The sequence below is a fragment of the Leptonotus elevatus genome, chromosome 4 (assembly GCF_054856555.1).
Source record: "Leptonotus elevatus isolate MCC_2025b chromosome 4, RoL_Lele_1.0, whole genome shotgun sequence".
In the NCBI taxonomy this organism is placed as follows: domain Eukaryota; kingdom Metazoa; phylum Chordata; class Actinopteri; order Syngnathiformes; family Syngnathidae; genus Leptonotus; species Leptonotus elevatus.
In genome coordinates this window covers 7,683,445-7,703,044 of record NC_141242.1, presented here as the reverse complement: position 1 = coordinate 7,703,044, position 19,600 = coordinate 7,683,445, and the positions used below count along the sequence as shown (strand labels likewise).

General features: G+C 41.0%; 1 protein-coding gene and 1 long non-coding RNA gene across 2 annotated transcripts in view; one reads left to right on the top strand and one right to left on the bottom strand.

The window, feature by feature from the left end:
* The window catches only part of LOC147175335 (uncharacterized), a 54,441-nt gene that overhangs the window by 4,531 nt on the left and 30,310 nt on the right, over positions 1-19,600 (top strand). The gene's annotated exons all lie outside the window — the stretch shown is intronic.
* Positions 3,076-14,954, bottom strand: ciartb (circadian associated repressor of transcription b). The gene is made up of 6 exons (XM_086074163.1): positions 14,789-14,954; positions 11,664-12,009; positions 10,903-10,978; positions 10,029-10,107; positions 6,037-6,163; positions 3,076-4,496 (listed from the first exon to the last, which is right to left on the bottom strand). The coding sequence occupies exons 2-6, from the start codon at positions 11,967-11,969 to the stop codon at positions 4,110-4,112; spliced, it is 975 nt and encodes a 324-aa protein (XP_085930289.1). The 5' UTR covers positions 11,970-12,009; positions 14,789-14,954; the 3' UTR covers positions 3,076-4,109.

The window sequence follows — 19,600 nt, the reverse complement described above, 5'->3', positions numbered from 1 at the left end:
TCTAGTCTAGTCTTGTCTGTCTGTCCTAGTCTAGTCTGTCTGTTTGTCCTAGTATTGTCTGGTCTAGTCTATCTGTCTATCTGCTATCTGTCTAGTCTAGTCTTGTCTTGTCTAGTCTAGTCTTGTCTGTCTGTCCTAGTCTAGTCTAGTCTAGTCTTGTCTGTCTGTCCTAGTCTAGTCTGTCTGTTTGTCCTAGTCTTGTCTGGTCTAGTCTATCTGTCTATCTGCTATCTGTCTAGTCTAGTCTTGTCTTGTCTTGTCTTGTCTGTCCTAGTCTAGTCTAGTCTAGTCTAGTCTAGTCTTGTCTTGTCTTGTCTGTCCTAGTCTAGTCTAATCCGTCTAGTCTATCTATCTGTCTAGTCTATTACTTCAATCTAATGAACCATGCAATATCAGCGTTTTCAGCCTAAAGTTCCACAGTAAATAACAATGCTTGTAGGTTTGAGGTAAGACCTTTTGCCTGTGGCCTAAAATCAATGGCGACCCGAGCAGCAGAATGCTGGACGTGCTTCCCGTATGAGTGATCAATGCGCGGTAGAGTGAAGACGCAGCTCAGGCTAGCACAATATTCCCACAGCAATATCATTGAGGGACAACATTGATTTGCTGCCACCAATACACTGTGCAACAAACGTCTGCATAATAAATAACAAGATTTGCTATTGATCGTCTCCCGCACAACCACAGTTTATCTGATTAACTAATATTGAAGTGAAGATTTGCAAACTGCCCAGAGCTGTTTATCACGCCACTGAGAGAAAGTGTGTATAGATTTCAGTACCTGCAAGGGGATACTGTATTTTGGAATTCGGATTAATAAAGCTGGTAATTAAAGAAAAGAAAATGTTAAATTGAAAAGTCCATTAATACTGGTAATCTATAAAAATAAAATAAAAATTCATATGTGTGAACGTGAGCATAAATGGCTTGGTTTTGATTGTGTCCCACCTCTTATATATTCAAAAACAAAACAAAAAACACATTTGGCTTTTGGGGCTTTCCTCCAGAAAATTCTACACTTTTCCCAATAAATTACTCTCTATGCCTTAGGAACGAACGTGCAAGTTTCCTCCAGGAAACATTCTTCTGTGATGTGTCCGTGTTTTGTTTAGGAGTGAACCTCGATAAATTGTCTTTATATGCAACTGAAGCCCTTTTAAGGTGACATTTATGTTCCTTGCCCTTTTGTTCCCTGCGGTTTTTCTAGCACGTCATTGGTCTAGCATGCTCACCAATGCAGCTGTATCACGATGTGCACAATGTGTGATCTGTTCCATCGTGCCGTGAGACAGGTGCCTTTTTTTTTTTTGTTGTTGATGCAGCTCTTCCTATCATTCACGACCACTTCCTGTCTGCCAGGCGGATCCGTGCCAGCTGTCCTCGGATGCGTGCATGCGCGCCCAGCCCATTAGCCTCGCCCCAGAGACCGAGCGGCAATGCTGACGCAGTGCAGTCAGGGTAACAGACCTTTATGTATCCTGTCAGTCACCTTTTTTAATCTGGGTTAAAAAAAAAAAAGAACATAAAAAAAGAAAGAAAGAAAAGAGCCTGGGATAAAAAAAAAATCCTCTTAAAATTTAAGACAATATGTTATGATTTACAGTGCTTACATCTAACCCTTATGAATTGGGTGTGGAACAATATTTGTGATGATATTTGTAAGCGGACATTAAACCTTACAGAGCATAAAAAATCCTCCGCCTATAGAGGGCAGTATTCAATTTCACATGAGGCAACAGCAGACATTCTGTTGGCAATTTAAATCGTGAGCCATTTCTTTATTCTTTTGCCAACCAGTGATATTGATGGACTATCAAATGAGAGGCAAGCGTTGTTTTAATCATTCTATTTTACAAACAGGAATTTAACAACATGTCTATTATTGTAATAGTTGGTATTTGTAGTGGTGTAGAACTGTATTGCATCATGCTGAGACTGGTTTATATAATTTCCTTATTTAGCTCATCAATGTTAGGGGGCAAAAGATCAACAGGTAGTTATAAATGGGGAACCGACTATTATAATATAAAATTGTGTTTACTGTAGCTGTAATTCTCAAGGGATCCAATACATTTCACCAAATACTTCACTGTTTAAATGTCTTTATTTAAACTTGACAATTATTTTTGTTTATCAAGGTGACTGTCTTTTCAATCTGCTGCCGTCCAATTAGCATTATTAGAATCAATTTTAAATAAGTATTAAAATTGGGGGTGTGCCCCAAAAAAATCGATTCTCATTTAGTATGATTCATAATCGATTTTAAATGTCCCCCAAATTGATTTTATTTAAATTATTTTATACTGTCTTGGCCTTGTTTGTGTGTGCCTTTCCTGGGAATGCTGTTCATGTTGCACCTGATTTGGCCACTTAGGGGCAGTGTAGTTCCGCATGTCCTAATACACAGTTAAGTTGTCGCCACATTAGAGAGTAGAAGAAAAAAGTCACAATCAAGTTATGCCAATAAAAGTTGTTTTTTTGCAGCGTAGGAAGAGCATATGTCATTGAGTAATGTTAAGATGCTTCTCTGTATGTATTCCTGAAACGTTTAGTATGAATAGCCGTTCTTTTGAGTGATAAAAGTGCCATGAGTAGCATGCTAATTAGCATTAGCGAGTCAGACTGAAGTAGATCATGACGATTCTTTGCTCATCTATAAATTGAAGCAGAAAATCATTGTCAATCAAATCGAAAAAACTATTTTGAATCGAATTGTTAGACAGTCAAAAGATTCCCACCCTTAATTAAAATGTAATTATTCTTAAAGCATCTTCTTATAAAGTACTCAATAAAAACTAGAGATGGGCAAGTAATGATACCAGGTATCATATCGGGCCGATGCCTGACTTTATTTTAAGGTCTTGTGGCCATTTTACGATCAAGAACTAGTAATTAGAATGGAAAATTGCCATTAATTTCATGCAATTTAACAAAAAATACTATGTTGGGATATATTGGTCTTTATGGCGGCATTTTAATGTGTCAAAAGTACTAGTGGTATCGGATTACTCACACTATCGGTCTGGCAAAAAAAAAAATGGTATTGCACATCTCAAATAAAAACGATCAAGTCAGTTTGCATTGAACAAATATACACACATTTATTTTGAAAGTATAAAATTTCACACTATAAAGGCCACTTTTCAGAGTAAATCGACAACCTCCTCTTGTCGGGCTTACACGGGGAACGACCTCGCCCCTGCTCTGCTGGTCTTAACACACTGTCTGAGTTCTGTGGCAAAACATAAGAATTGTTCTACTCCACCACAGAAATGGGTTGTCAAGAACGGAATAATTTACGCTTTCCAAGTGAATGAATGGCAGGAGAGTGACTGACAATTCCTGATTTGTACAATCCCGCCATGGAGCAGGAAATCCCGACACTTCTCTCGCTTTATTACACCGGCGTGCAGGCACAGCTTGACGTTACAGGCACTGTTTGCCTTCTACTGGGAGACTCAAAAGCGGACATTCTTTACAACGGCGCCACTAGAGGACCCCTGCGGCGGGAACGTTCCCCCCAGCACCGAGCAGGGCGGTTCGTGCTTCAGAGCTGGCTGTTCGTTGCCGGCGGGTTAACTGCAGATCCGCTTGAGGTGTCCAGAGAGGGCGAGCGATGCGTTCACATTCCCCCGCTCGCCCGTCAACTGTGGTGTGGCGCCCGCTGAGGTAGAAGAGTTGTACCAAAAAGACTTATTTTCAAAGTATGAAAATGAGTAACAGTCACAGAAATAAACTTAACAGCGGAGTCATGAGAAGGAGAAAATAATGTCACATTTTCAGCACAACAATATGTAGACCGCTGCTGACTTCTCTTCACCTCGCAGGCAAGATGGCGCGTTGACAATTACTCAAACGGGAACCGTCGGACCTTCAGTGGGACCTCAAAAAAAGCGACCCAAGAGTGCAAATGACAAAACAAAAAGGGAACTAGAGCAGACACTTGTCATGTCCGAGAGGGCACGTTCCCACACAGATGGTACAACACGTTTGTCTTCCACACTAAAAAGTACACCTGGCACGTCCCTTTTGAAGGCTGGAATGGGCGAAGCGAGCTAAACTGGCCTCCATGGTTGAGTAAGGGGGTAAGCAGCCCTTCCCCATGTGGACTAGGACCAGCTGCTGTCCATCAAACCCGACGCCCGCTTGCGGGTGATTATGCTTTCTGTGGACTTGAGGAGGCGCTCGAGACACGGCGCGTTGATTTTCCCCGGCGGAGGCCCTCTGGGCACGGAGTCTTTCTTAGCGGGGCTATCCGTGCTGGAGGACACGGCGCTGTCCTGCGTTAGGTCTCTAGGGGACGCCACGTGCCGGGGTGCGGGCTGAGGCGGCTCCGCTGTCGGGGAGCAGATGGGAGACGTGTGGAGCCATTTCAGGTTGTCGGCCGAGTAAGCGCCGGGAGGTGTGAGGTACGTGACTCGCAGGGCTTTGGCGGCCAGCGGGGATTCGGTGAGGGTGACGGGGTTCACTGCTGCAGTTGGCGTCGCGGGGGAAAGCTGTTGAGGAAATAAAGAGCACCTTGTAGATTGGTTTCATTGATAAGACGGTGTTCTCACCAGATACTATAGAATACGTTGTTGTGATTCTGTGTGAGCAGATATTATGTAAAAGAGGAATTGAAAGTAATGCGTCGGATGAAAATGTAGCAAGTCATGCCAGCCATACATTTTGTCTAGACGTTAAGAGACATGCTATTGCATGTCTGGAAACCAAAGGGACTATCGTTTGTTTGGGGGGTGTAGTAGGGCTGTCGCTATCGATTACTTTTAGAATTGATTATTCCATCGATTAATCGAATAATGGGATCAAATTTTATTTCACATTTGAGCGTAATACAAAACCATTTTCCCCAATTACTGTTTATTAACCAATTATTGTTGTTCCTTTAGGATTTTTTTAGGGATTAACAGAGAGAGGAATGTTGTACTCACCGACCTTTCTGAAACTGATTCAGTAACTGATTCAGTCATTGTTTTCCAAAGCAAAAGTCTTATTTTGATTAAATACAAAAGATAATCAGTCTACTCTGAAGGACTACAGAAATCGGAGAATAGTTATTGCTGACTGAAATTGGAGGATTTGGACAATTTTAATTTAACCTATGCTCTAAACAATTACTTGATTATTAAAATAGCTGTCCATTAATTTGATAATAGATTACTAGGGTGTAGCAGGAAGCAGCATTCCAGCACTAAATTGCTTATGGCCTATATTTTTTTCTTGAACATGACGCACACATTTGAGCACATTTTAGGGGAAAATCAACTAACAATAATTACGTCTCAACAAGCAGAAGTAATCTTTTAGGCCATGCGAGGCACAGAAATTACAATACAACATAAGGATTGCACTCTACAAATTATATTTTAAAAATCTTTTTTTTTAAAGTACATTTCCTGGACTTATCACGATTAGACAGTAATCTATGAGTCAATTCATGTGACAGTAGATTCACCTTGCTCCTTGCTTTTAAAGTCTAATTAACTCTATTATCCATTTCTATGCTGGCTTTGTTAAGATCTACAGGTCGTTGCCAACATTGTCTGGTTTCATGCTCTTACTCAAGACACCTGCTGATGTCAAGCTAACCCAAGCAGCCAATACATCAAAAACGATCTGCTGAAAGATATCAATAACATTCTTTGCCCATATGACGGACTGCAATGATTGGCATCTTTCACAAAGTTTGGATTATAGTGTATCAATGTAAGAGTAGTTGCCCAACAGAGGTGAGGAGAAGTGTAAAAACACAAAAAAACACGAGGGTGTGTTACACCTTGGCAAGAGAATGTCACAGAATGTTCTGACCTTTATTATTCCCTCAGGGACACTCCTTCAAAATTACCTTTTCTCCTCTGTGATTGTTCACATGGAACACGAGCGCGTCAGTAAAAATAGCTTCCAATCCTTCCTTAACGGTTTTAGACCAGTGATTGGGTAATAATAGAATTTTAATCCTCATTTCCCCGACGCGTCACTATGTTCTCGACAGCAAGAGTTTTTATTTTAATTTTTTTTGTAATACCCAGACCGTACCTTGAGTTTCTTGGTAGGAGCGGCTTCCTCTGTGTGGGTGGCAGCCGGTTGGTGGAAGGGTTTTACATTGGGGAACCAACTCTTCAGCATCTCCTCCATTTTAAGAATTATACTAATGTATTTCTCCCTGGAAAAAAAGGCAAAGAAACAAAGAGAGTGAGCAAAAAACAAACAAACTATGAGCTACGGTTGCATGAATCTGAGTAATCTGCCTGAAATCTTGCCCGCCGCCGCCGCGATGAAATCTTATCTCTCTTTTAAGCTCATGCAGGAAATATGCACTCTCAAAGAGCCAAGTGAACAATTACGCTCTTACAAAAAAAAGAAGAAAAAAAAAGCCTGCGCTCCATGTGTGGGGAGGAAAATTCTCCTTGGTACATTTCTCACATGTTTGGCTCTCACACGTGGCCTCGTGTATAACAGTTCCACTCGCCTCTAAATTTAAAGCACCAAAGCCGCCACCGTGAAAATAAACTAGTCTGCGTGACGCATTTCTCGTCGGAGGTGGGCAGAACGTGGTGGCCCTTTAATTTCCAGCCCATCAAAACCAGATGGTGGGCAGGGATTAGCCAGTGTCATACGATCAGGACCTTCTTCCCTTACTCCTTTCACAGCATGTTAAATTCATGTGAAAGATTATCTGTAACACCGAGTGCTAAAAAAGTCACTTTGATCCTATCTGCCATTGTGTGGCTGTTGGAGCTGCCAGCTGGCAGTAGGGGGGGGTGGGGGGGCAAGAGGGAATTTAGATCCACCTTCCAGCCTCGACCCAGACTATCTACAGGCACGACTGCCACACCCACTCTTTGTCTCCTTGATGACGGCGGCAGCTGGCAGCAATTAGCGTGTGCCCACTTAAGCTGATGTCAGAGCACCGGCACTGGCAGCACGTTGCACGCAGTAGTCAAATTAAGCCGCTGGTTCATTCTTAGACAGTCAGAGTAATCACATGTATTGTTACGGAACTGTTGCTTCGGAGTACTGGTAGTTTATTTGCATATGGTTGCATACAGAAGTTAAGAGTAGAGTGATTATATTTGGTCCAATGCAAAAGCCCGTTTTATATATTTATATAATATAAAAAGGTTCAACAGCATGTATTTGTATATTATTTACCACTTGCGCATTCTAATAGGTCAAATAAGAAACTTTTGCCTTGACAAAGATCACATTTAAGCATTTTTTTATGCTCAAACGCAAGAGGTCTTAAGTTTTCACTCAGAAATAAACACTTCATAAACACTGGATGTATTCAATCAACACCTCTGGGCTTCTGTTTACGTGTGGTGGTAATTTTGTCATCAACCCCCCCCCCCCCAATCTTGTATTTTGCCATTTTGTTTTGCCATAAGAAGGAAATTTTCTGGGTGGAAAGTCACTAGTCAAGTTTCCATCCAAATGTTTTGAAATTATTAAACGAATTTTGTGAAAATGCACAAAACGGACATGCGACTTGTGCCCGTTTCCATCTGTTCTTCTTTGCAAATATTGAAAGGGGACTCCACCGCTGTAGGTGGCGGTATACACCATAGAGATGCGATCCACCAGTAATTTAAAAGAAGAAGAAGAAGACCCGGAAGCGATTGACGTCGCATGAGTAATGTGATGTATTCTTTGCTGTTTTACATCTAAAATAGCATTAATATTCGCTTCTTTAATTAATTAAAACAATATTTCAGTTTCGTTCCCCCAAACATACCTCACTTTATCGCCCGCCATTGCTTTGTGACTACAAACGTACATGTGACGTGTATCCGGTTTTGTCAGCGTTTATTTGCGCAACCTGTTTCCATAGCCAAAATGAGCATTTTTGTTTTTTCGATACACTTCAAAATCCACCCCCTCCAAGTGTAAAAACGTTTTTGCGAATTGTGGGCCTTTTTTTGAATTTCTAGCATTTCCGTTCAGATTTATTTTCGCATTTCTTGTAAATTTTCAATCAAAATGGGTGGATGGAAACCCAACTAATTTTACCCTTCCAGCCAATCACAGAGCGGGTTGAGCCATGGGAGGAGTCCGTTTTGAATGGTTTGTTCACAAACACAAATGGTCAAAACTTAAGCCCGTGTTTAAGATATATTTTTTATTATTGAGCTATATTTGGCCACAGTTCACCCCAAAACATGTATTGCATATCCATTTTTTTGTTCTAGGATACTTTTTAATCCTCCCTTTTGTTTTTCTGAAGAAAAAAAAATCTAAAACAGATTTGGCGAGATCTGCTTTTCATCCACTCCCCCCCCCCCCACACATCTATTGTGAGTCACAACATACAGAATTTCCCAGCGGAACCAATGAATTACTGCGGTTACTGTAGCTCTCATGAAACTAAATAGGTACCAAAACAATAGAAATGCCTCTTTGAAGTCAAAACAGAACATTGTTGTCTTTGTAAATGCTACATTTTGGATAAGCTCTTGTATCGGATTTTATTAGTTTGTGCAAGTCTAACTCATAATCCGAAAAGAAAACTAATCCAAATAGACAGTATTCAACTCCGTGGTGCACACGTACAATAGCAATAACGTGTAGAGAAAGGTTCGGCTTTAAGGAGCGGTGATCTCACAGCCATTATAGCGTCTAATCAAGCAGAGGCTGGAGTGCCGCTCCCACATGGAGCCTTATTCATTTTTAACGAGATGCCCGACTGCAGCGAGACCCTGCAATCTCTGCAGTAAATTTATCCAGAAAAGGTGTGGCGGTGAGGGGGGGGGGGGGGGGGGCATTGAAACCCGCTGTGTGCCATGTGTTGCAGCCATGTTGGATTTGAGGGTGCCAAACGCAGGTTCTACAAGTTTCCAAAAGTCGTGTAATAAATTGTACTTAGGATTTAGCTTTCAGAACAGTAACCATTTATTTTCACACTTGAATGGATGTGCTTGACTCATCGAGCCATTTTCAACAGAAGATAATATTTTGTCCAGAATTAATTTGATAACATAATTATTTTTCATGTACAATTATTTTTTTCACTTCCTTTCGACTGAAGATGACATCACATGTGCTGAGGAAATGGGTAACGGACCAATCACGGCTCACTTGTTTTCTGGGTTTGGTCTGCAAACTGAGCCATGATTCGTCGTTACCTATTTCCTCAGCACAGGTGATGTCATCTTCAGTCGACATCAAGTGGCAACATAATTTTTTAAGGTATTAACTCATTCACTCTCAATCATTTTCACTGAAGCAATCCCCTTCGCTCCCGGCTGTGTTACTGGATTTTGACTGATTTTGCAAGTCCCCCAGAATATTGTGTTCTATTGCTATAAAATCGTGGAACCTACCAAAAGAAAGATTAGTCTCTTCTTTTATCAGGAAATATATATATATGTATATTTATATCTGTTTATTACCTATGTTTACAATATAGGTAGGTTTCATCATTATTCACAAATCTGTTTAGAACTGTGGGGAAATCAGCTCGTTTGCAACATGGCCCGGGTTGATCTCTTATACTCTGGTGCCACCTGCTGGCCGTTTACGTTTTGGGGAGCAAATTTGTTCATATAGGCAAATATAATCACTTTTTCTATAACCCGTGTTGTTCACGGATTTTCGCCACTGAACCACCGAATATACACTTCACGGAGGAAATTATCAATCCATTAGTTCTCCCTGTATCTTAATTCTTCAAGACATTTCAGAAAATTATATTTTGTCAAAACTGTGGGAACAGTTTACGGAAGGAACATAAGCGCATTCTTGGATGGGTTTTGTGTGTGTGTATTTGGGGGGAGGGGGGGGCGCTTGACAGTTGACACCATCACACATTTTTGGAATGAGAACAGAGCGTGTGAGCCAGGTGCTCTCTCGGGTGACTTCTGACTTCTCAAATTCACAACAAATCCCACAGGTTCACTCCAAATTCTTAGAGAAAGTCTTCTCAAAATACTGTAATGCCCTTAATTTTTGTGTCCATTACGTGCGTTGCAATTTAAAACAGAGCTTTGTTGCATGTGTTTAAGTATTAGGTGTTAGTTGAGGACACATACCCCAAGTAAGGGTTTTGTAGAACACCCAGGATCCTTTGGATTCGGTCCATGGCAACACTCTCTTGGAAACTGCTGAGTCCTGGAGAAGGAAATGTTGTAACACATGAGCTGAGTTGACGACAGGACAGAGCGGAGTGTGCAGTACAGATGGCTTGCGTAAAACGTGCATTTGTAGCGCGTGTGTGTTTATGTGCTCAAAAACAGTCTCCTCCTCTTTGTGGCTTGGGTAGCGCAGGGTCACATAAGGTTTTGGGATCATAAAGTGAACAGGCTGTCTGAACATGACGCGATCCTTCCTTCCTTGCGTTTGCAGTGCCTATCAGACCAATAATTAAGAGTGACTCTCGCCCTGTACAAATGTGGGTACACTATGTTCTCACTCCACTTCGCCAGGCATCTCATTTACAGTGGCTGAAGTGTGACATTGCTAGTTGTTTAAAAAAAAAAATATATATATATATATATATATATATATATAGATTTAAATGAAGAATGTTATAATTAGTGCGGTAATTCTGAGTTTAAAGTTCCTTTCACGCCACAAACGGCCCTTACTTTGAAAGTACTGGGGATGGGGAGAATTCCAGTCGCAACGCAGCAGACATGTCCACTTCAAAATTTTGCACTAATATATTTAATAATAATGCATATATTTGTAGAGACTGGGGTCAAGTTGTATTTGACCATTTTAAAAATGTGCAGAATGTATAAGTTATTTCATGTTAAAGATTAGATAGCTCTTAATATGAAAAGAAACATTTTAAGAGATTGCCTTACAGTTAAATATGTGGTTTGTAAATACCCGTTTAAAATTGCACAAATATGTATTTTTTGTTAATACACACACACAAAGTACATAAAATAGGAGACTTACGTTCTCGGTATCTCCCTGAACGAAGGCCATTCAAGATTGATGACAGTGGCTGAATGTAACATTGCAGCTCCATGCACTGAAAACAATAACACATTGATTTGAAATTAATTTCTTTAGGCTCATATACACAAAATAATACAGTTGGGTACAGTTCTATTTCATCTCTGCTGACAACATGACAACAATGGGGACATTTAGTTTAACCCATGCAGCCCTCAACTTTAACCTTAATCTGCTTTATATAACATTTGCATCAAAACTACAGGGTATCCGGTATGGTGCCAAAAAGGCGGAGCTAGACCCACTGCAGTCTGTCAATAATTCAATAGAGAATCATCATATCCATGCAACATTGGGAACGCGATGTTGAAAACTCTTAACGCATCTAATAAAGCAAACAATCATGATGCCAGGAAGAAAGAACGTACAATGCTCAATGTTGTCCTTTGTTTACTGTATGAGTTCTTCTTCTTGATTAATACATAAAGCAGACCACTTGGAATGTGGAATAAATTAATAAGGCTTTCAAGTTTAGTCAGTTTAAAAAGTTGCTAGACATGACTCAACCCCGTGTCTCCGCCCCTTGTTCCGTGGATAGGATTTATAGCAGAAAACATGACACATTCTGCTGACACTGGTGAGTTGAGGTGGACATTTACCGCGCATCATGTTATTCATGAGGCACTTGTAAAAACGTCACACAGTTGATACCGGTCAGAGGCCTCGGGCCCAGTTTTGTTGACACCAACCAGTGAGCTCACCTTTCGGGTGAAAAGTCGCCCCTTCTCAGACTGACTGGAAATGATCCGTCCTCCCTCCTCCTCCGTGAGGCCGTGACGACGCTTCGTCTTCTCGCCTTGTGTTTTGCACAGTTCAAAGGCGTTCCTTTCCCACGATTCCTTGCAACCGGAAGGAGGCCTCCTTGCGGACGCCTCGTGGCCCCAGCGGCTGTCGGTGGAAGGGGCATCCGACTGGTCGCGCGTCCTCTCCGACTCCTGTTCGCTGGTGCTGTCCTCCGTGTCGCTAGCGAGCCAGTCAATGGAGTTGTCCGAATCTGTAGCAGACATCCTTGGCTGCAGGTTTTAACTACCACTGACCATCACTGACCTGAAACAGAGAGTTGCCATTAATATCGTCAAACGGTACAATGTGCTTGTGTTTTTTAATGGGTTTACGGTACACAGACACTCTGAATTTAGAGTTGCGTTTCTAAGCACTAAGCTCTACTGGAAGAGGTGCAGCGTAATTAAGGGCAAGTAAGGGTAGAGGAAGTCCCCGACTGACTCCTGTAATAGTTATTTCCACAGAGCGGAGAGAATATATGCCTATGAGTATTCTGTACACTCTATTTGAATGTGTTGTTGCTCTGTGTGTGTTAAAGGAAGCGGTTGTTGGTTTACAATTACGTTAACATCTTTGCTCATTTCCATTCGCCAGTGTATAGCATTGTTAGCATTAAGCTAGTGAACTTTAATTCGATGAAATTTAATCGTTTGGTTGAACATTTTAGTGTTTAAATATACAATGGTTAATGCTCTTTTGTTTTGTAGAATTCAACTGAGAGTGATAAAACAGTATGAAACAAGTTGAAAAGGCATTAATAAGTTTAGATTTGTTTAAAGCGTGTGGCAGGGGTAAAACAATAAAAGATAAAAAAGGTTTTATATGGTCTACTCTATACATGACAGATTTTCATCTATTGACAATTCTGAGTTTACGTCACAAATCAAAATGACGGTCTTATGCTGCATTTGAGGAAATCGGATTTACGCCACTCTGAGTGTCCCAGTTCCGCCCTCGAAGCGTTTGAGGCAAATGTAAACAACAAAGATGGCATGTTCGTGTTGTCACACGAACATAATGACTTGTATTTACATTTGCCCCGAACACTTTGAGGTTGGAACTGACGCAACCCTAGCGGGATGAGTCCGATTTCCTACTTTCCTCGAATGCAGCATTTTCTCGGTGAAAGGACGCTCTCCGCTCATTGAAAAGCATTGGACTTTGGTTTGTTGTGAGGATTATTTTGATTTTAAAATGTGATAAAATGTTGTTTGACTACTATTACAAACAGGCATTGAAGAAACATCAGAAATGCCAGGATGTTCGGAATTGTCAGTTGCGGTTGGGTCTGTAATATATACCCCACAATAAATGACGGTTCACTGTAGAAGATATAACCACAAAGTGTTCAATTAGAAGTCTAAACCTGTATAAATGTACAAAATGCCACACGAAGTCTCCATTAACCCAACATCTCCAACTCACAAGAATATAAAGGCAGCTCAAAGCAGATGGCGATGACCACATTCACTTGTTTGTTTTGCAGACTTAACACCTGAGCCAGTAAACACACCGACCAGTCTGGCCAAACATCCAAAAGCTTGCACAGCAATCCTGTGCATCCTACACATTTTCCAAATCACCATTATGGTGACATCCCAATTCCCAGCATCACAAGTGCACAAACGGGAGACACATTGAGCTTCAGTCAGCAGGCCTCCGAGCTGCTTGCTTGCTCTGCACTCATTCATAAACATAGCTTGTTTTTTCAAGGAGGGGGGTAGGGATCGGCCACCATGGTGACCACTGGTTCAGACGGACGGACCCTTAGATGTGGTGACAAAAAAAGAGAAGAGACGGTCTCAGAATATCACTTTCTGGTGGTCTCGCGCGTTTCCTCAAATCTCTCGCCATGTGCAGGAAGCAAGAGGAACATTTTGAGCACAGAGGATTATTTGGGGGTAAACTAGAATGCTTTCGCGCCTGCTATGGCTCTCACTTCCTGTGACATTTGTTGGGAAAGAGAGTTAATTGCTCCCTGGTTCTTTGTCCCCTCTGATCTTATCTCACAAGTGACTGGGTGGAGCAAACGTCCGCAGATTCTACAAGACTAGACAAACCGAAAAACTAATAAAATGACCTGAGAAAATGTTTGGGCAGTGGCCAGGTTGCTGCGCAACAGGGCAAACAGCTGCGATGGACGAGCCGGGGAGACAGAAATCGATTGATATTACACTTTAGACAGAATAAAACCAGAAAATTCACTTCCACGGCTAAAGAGGACATTAATAACTACAGGGGAACAGAGGACACAAATTTACGCCATGCCCTTGTGTCAAAGTGTCTGCCACCGCCTACATAGTTTAATCTCATTTAATCCAATAATACTACACTATAATCCTCAATGTCTGTACTATAAATTAGAAAGAACCAAATGGGGAACGATGACACTCCTCTGAGACATTAAATAAGACGACTGTGACATGACTGAAGGTATAATTAAATTTTGGATCGGTTCTATTTGATGTTACAAAACATACACCTGACACGTGTCAAAATGCACGACCGGGGCTTTTTAAAATTACAATACAGACAGTTTAAACCAATACATATATAAAATTTAATGTTCAATTCTTTAACACCACATTCCATATCCACATTTACCTGTGTAGTAGGTGGGGACCTCTAATTGAGATGCCCACCACTTTAAACACATAAATCCCCAAAACATTTACTCTGTTTAAAAAACAAAACAAAAAAAAAACGGTATAATGTTGTTGCCCCACGAAGAGCAAAAGTAAATGATGTTCTATCGGCAGATGTTCAGACACAATGGACTTCCTCATCAATGGCACTAGCACATTTGGAACACGCACAGTGAGATTATACAATCGAAAAGCACACAAAGACACACAATGAAAGAAATCATTCTATTCAAACTACCACACCACGTGTTCTGTTATTAATCCTACTACAACCGGCATTTGTCTTGAATGCAGTGAATTCCCCTGGAGGATTTTGACTAAATAATCATTCACAAAATGTCCCAATCCTGGCAGAGATCGACGTTTTAACATGAGGTGGATCTGAAGTGGACACGTACCTTTCCCACTGTAGATCGGACCGGTCCTGTTCCTTTGTTCAGCGGGTGTGAAACGAGCGCGTGTTCGGACCCGGAGCTGAGTAGACGTGCTGTACGTGCTCTGAGAGAATGCGTAGGTCTAGCGACCCAACGAGTAGCCCGTGTTGCTTCTCCCGAGACAACGTGTCTGAGGGGGCGGGGCTTCGGGTGGCGGACGAGCCCATTTGCTCTGGCGGAGGGCCCGTCTGACAAATGGGCTTGTTCGTTGCGAGCAAGAATCGCGGGATAGGCTCAGCTGGTTTACATATGTAAATGAGATGCAAAAGAGACAAACACGTGAACACGCGGCTCGGTTTCGTTTCAGCTGGGCGAAAAGTCAACCTTTTTGGGGGGAGGTGGCGGGGGCGGGGGGCATTCCAGAAGCGTTCTTCCTCGTTATGTCATCTGGACACTGTGATGGCTTTGTGGCGCAGCCTTTTAAATGCACAGTCAGCAAGTTAAAGAAGGACTAGTACTAGTAAGAGTTTGCACAGTTGAATTAGCTGGTTGTTTTAATAGATAAACTACTTGTTAGGTAATCTATACAAAATTTAATTTATACCATTATTATGTTTAAAGGGCTGTTATGTGAAATGTACTCTTTTTTTTTTCTTCTTTTTAATAAAAAGTTATTTTCTACCAATATAGATCCAGGGGAGAAAACATTACTCTCGCTCTCGCCATAAAAGTAGACATTCAGATAAATAAAAAAAAAAATGAAAAAATCAAAGTAGTCAACTCCTTTCCTTAAAATAAAAAAGTAAAAAGTACTGCCTCTGAAATGTACTTTAGGACAACAGTAACATTATTTTGTTTAATAGTTAATCAGATAAGACACTCATTTGGTAACTTCGCAAAAAATAGTTCTCTGCGGGCAAAATAGTTTTCCTTTTATTTACGCAACAGTGCTCATTGAGAAGGAAACAAATACTGAACACACTATCAAAACAACCTGTTCCCATTGCTTTAAAAACTTTGTGAACTGACTAACCAAAAAATGCTTAATCAGCCAATGACAATGAAAATTGTTCACCTTACCTTTGTTATTCCGTTGATTTTGTTTCTGTGTGTGTGTGTGTGTGGGGGGGGGGGGGGGGTGTATATATATGGATACATTGAAAATGATAGACTTGAACAAAAAGACTGAAAATATTGTCATTCATTCTTGAACAAAAGTTGTTGATTTAAATTAAATCAGATTTCATTAGTGCAAAAGTATGTGAACCTCTCACTTAATCGGACATTGCACTTCCTTTTGCAATGAGAACTTCATCCAAACACGTCTTTCACATCCACTTTGGGGGAATTTTTGCCACTCTTCCTTGCAAAATGCAGCCAGTTGAGAGACGTTGGATGGGCGTCTAGCATAAACTGCCCCCACAATATTTTATTTTAAAAATCATTTACGTCAGGGTTTTGACTGGGCACATCTCGAACACGCTAATAGCAAATAGATGAAAAACCCCACAAATTCAGCCTTTTATTTATCTCTTTTTATTTTGTCACGTGCTCAACCTTGGTGGAGGCTTGTGCGCCACTTTGTTCCACTTTATATGATGTGTTTACGCACAACACCTTAATATATCTGCCTGCCCGGATAAGAAGCCCCCTCAGTGAGGCCAGACAAGCATGCCAAGCCTGGAGGCACAAGTGAGTCATGCAGGCTCTCTCTCTCTGCAAACGTGATCACGTGCGCCTGAGATAACACCAAGTCAAACACCAGCCTCATGTCCCCGGCTCCCATGTTTGGTGTGACCAAGCTAGTTGAAGAATGTGTTTCCCTTCACGCTGCATGTGATGAGTCTTTAGTGGCGCATTAAATGCAGAACGGCAGCTGGTAGCAAGACTTTTTGACGGCATTTTCTGACAAAGTTGTTTAGTTGACGGAGCTCACTAAAAGCATGTTTGCAAGTTGTGCAATTCAGGTTTGCCCAGCAAAGTTACGTTGTGGAACGAGAAACTGATCTGGCTTGTGTTTCCACAGCTGTGCAGGTGGTTGTAGGGTTGGTGATAGCTGCGTCAGTAGTGACGTCATAGCATGACATAACTTGAGTCAATAAAAAACAGGAATGCGACATGATACAGTGCTGACATTATCAATGACAATCACATTTCTGTCTTGATCAATTGCTTGGAATGGACTGCAGTGTATCTGGTTTTGTCCTATCAATGGAAGAGTGCTAAAAAAAAAAAAAGAAGTGATTTTCCCCGGCCCACTGACGCTTTTAGGACTGTTCTGAACTGAACTTTACTACGCTACCAAAAGCCGCACACACACGCACACACACAGACGTCATTTTAAAGCCAGACGTCTCGTGGCACAGCCACTTGTTGGTTTTTAATTGCGCTGTGAGGTGCTTTCAAATAGTTTCCCGTCGTCGTGCCATCGAAGCCCAGATCCTCCGCTGACCCCAGACTTGGTGACGACACAGAGCTTCCGAGCAAACTCCCATTTCCCCTTTTTGTCTTCGAGGCCTCCGAGCCATAGTGAATGCATCATCCCCCCTCAAAGCACGGGAAACAAGACATTTATTTGGCATCAAAGCAGCAGTTCAGGCACATGTTTGAACCACTTCAAGGCAAGAGTAAAGAATAAACGGATCGGTTTTTGGACGCTGACTGACTGCCTTTTGTGTTTTACAACAATGGGCAGCGTGTATATAGGACTGACATTGGCAACTAAACAACTGAGGAAAAAGACTCTTGGTGGTCTTTGTGTTCAAATGAACTTTGAGCATCATACGATAAGACAGTAGCCGTATCAAGGACACATTTGCAACTCGCTAGTCACTATAGAATAGGAATTTAGTTCCGTTTGCATTGTGAACATTTGTGATGCGTAATAAAATAAAGAATAGAGCGAGACTGCAGTTCTGATTTGAATTCCTAATTATAAGAAAACATGAATAACAAATATATTGCACATTTCCTCAAAGATGTTAGCAACTGCTGGTCTGCAAATTAAGTACCGGTAGGTCTGATCTGGGGTTGCCATGGCCACCATATTACTAATTTATTGATAAGGTGAAGATGCTATTTTTCAAATGTTTGAATTACAACATGTATTTAATTCCTAACATTGTACCTCAAGATACAAGTGACGAGTTTTTTTTTATTACGAGTAGTCATTCAGGTGTTTTTTTTAGCTTTGACTTGCGAATACTAACTTTAGATATAAGCGCTGTATGGTGGTTGCAAAGTAAATTCAACTTAAGCCACACTAAGTAGCAGTTGGGCAAATAGTGAACAATTCATCAAATAAGAAGCTTCAAGATGTGTAATGGTTGCCACTCCTTGTTGAAATGTACTGCTAAAGTAAACATAAAACAAAGAGACTTACATGTGTGTTTAAAACAAACACAGCCTTAGCAATGTATACACTTTGCTTAATGCGAACAAACATGCAAAACACTGTTGACATGCTAACAGTTAGCTTTGATTTTCCTGGTTCTAGATGTAGCGGATATGTGAGTGCGAAGGGTGGAGCAGCATATTTAGACAGACAGGCTTATCCTTTATACTGCCTCCTAGGGGTGTGAATTGCCTAGTACCTGGCGATTCGATTTATATCACGATTCATAGGTCTCGATTCGATTCGATACAGATTAATCCCGATGCGAATCTATAAATTGATTATTGCGATTTTTTTTTTTTATAACTCTAATTTAGAAAATACTAATCAGTAAACTTGTACATGTACATTGTAAGATTTGTATGAAAATTTATTTATTTATCTGAAAATTCAGGCTTATAACTGAGCCACTGCATTTAACAAACAGGTGCATGTCTGAACAGCACTGAAATAAAATATTAAGGCTTAATGTTCCATTAATATAACATTCTTCCATGCTTAATGTGTAAATCCTAACCCTAAGTAAGACGTTTTGTTCAATATTCCCCTAAAAAATAATTGATGTTTAAAAATCGAATCTGTAAAAAGCTGTAATATCGCGATATATTGCCGAATCGATTTTTTCTAACACTCCTACTGCCTCCTGGTGGCCAAGGGGTTGGCCCGAATGAATTGATTTCTGTTAATTTCAGTACAAGTGTTTTGAGTTTTGAGCGTGGTCACAAAACAAATTCAACTCTTATCTGAAGGCGCCATTGTATTCATAAGGACAAACTAGTGTAATATTTAATTCACTTTAATTAATTGTAATTTTCTTGTACTTCTCTGATTGGCTGTTTGTTTGTTTTTTGCCTTATACAGTAGTTTTTGACCTCAATTAAGTCTGTAAATATCAAATCCTTGCCCTCCTGTAATGCCACATGGCAGCAGATGAATAAAAGTCCGAAGGCCAGAGTTTCTTAGCTGCTCCAATACCTTTTTGTTGAACACGGCTTGTTGCAAACGTGGCCCTCGTTCGAGGGGATGTATTTTTATATTGGCATTTATATTGGCGTTCTGCCGTCAGTATCCGCGATGAGTCAAGCGACACAAGCTAGCACTGCGATTGTCATTTAGTCACAGAGGATGACTTGTTGTTTTGGTTCTCACAGTTGGCTGCGTGCGTCTGCTTTTATTTATATAATTTCATTTTCTGAATGGGAGGCAAAGGCGGACTCTCACGGCCAATTTATGACATGGCAGATATTTCACACCTGCCATGTCTTTTCATGCACGTGTTCAAGCTTCGCCACACCTCATACTGTTCCGAATGAGGTTTTTTTTTTTATGCATTGTGGCCTTTTTGTGGGGGCTCCTTATAAATGTGTGAAGAAAGTCTAAGCAAATACGTTTTCTTACAAGTAGCTTCGCCTGACCTAAACACTCAGTGTCACAACGTGCCG

Bases quoted from the DNA above. Each gene is read 5' to 3' on its own strand.
- ciartb (XM_086074163.1), bottom strand. From the start codon at position 11,969: ATGTCTGCTACAGATTCGGACAACTCCATTGACTGGCTCGCTAGCGAC. The intron at 10,108-10,902 runs GTAAGTCTCCTA...TTCCTTCTCCAG, and splicing joins TTCAGGGAGATACCGAGAAC to GACTCAGCAGTTTCCAAGAG. The intron at 6,164-10,028 runs GTATGTGTCCTC...CTTTTTTTCCAG, and splicing joins CTACAAAACCCTTACTTGGG to GGAGAAATACATTAGTATAA.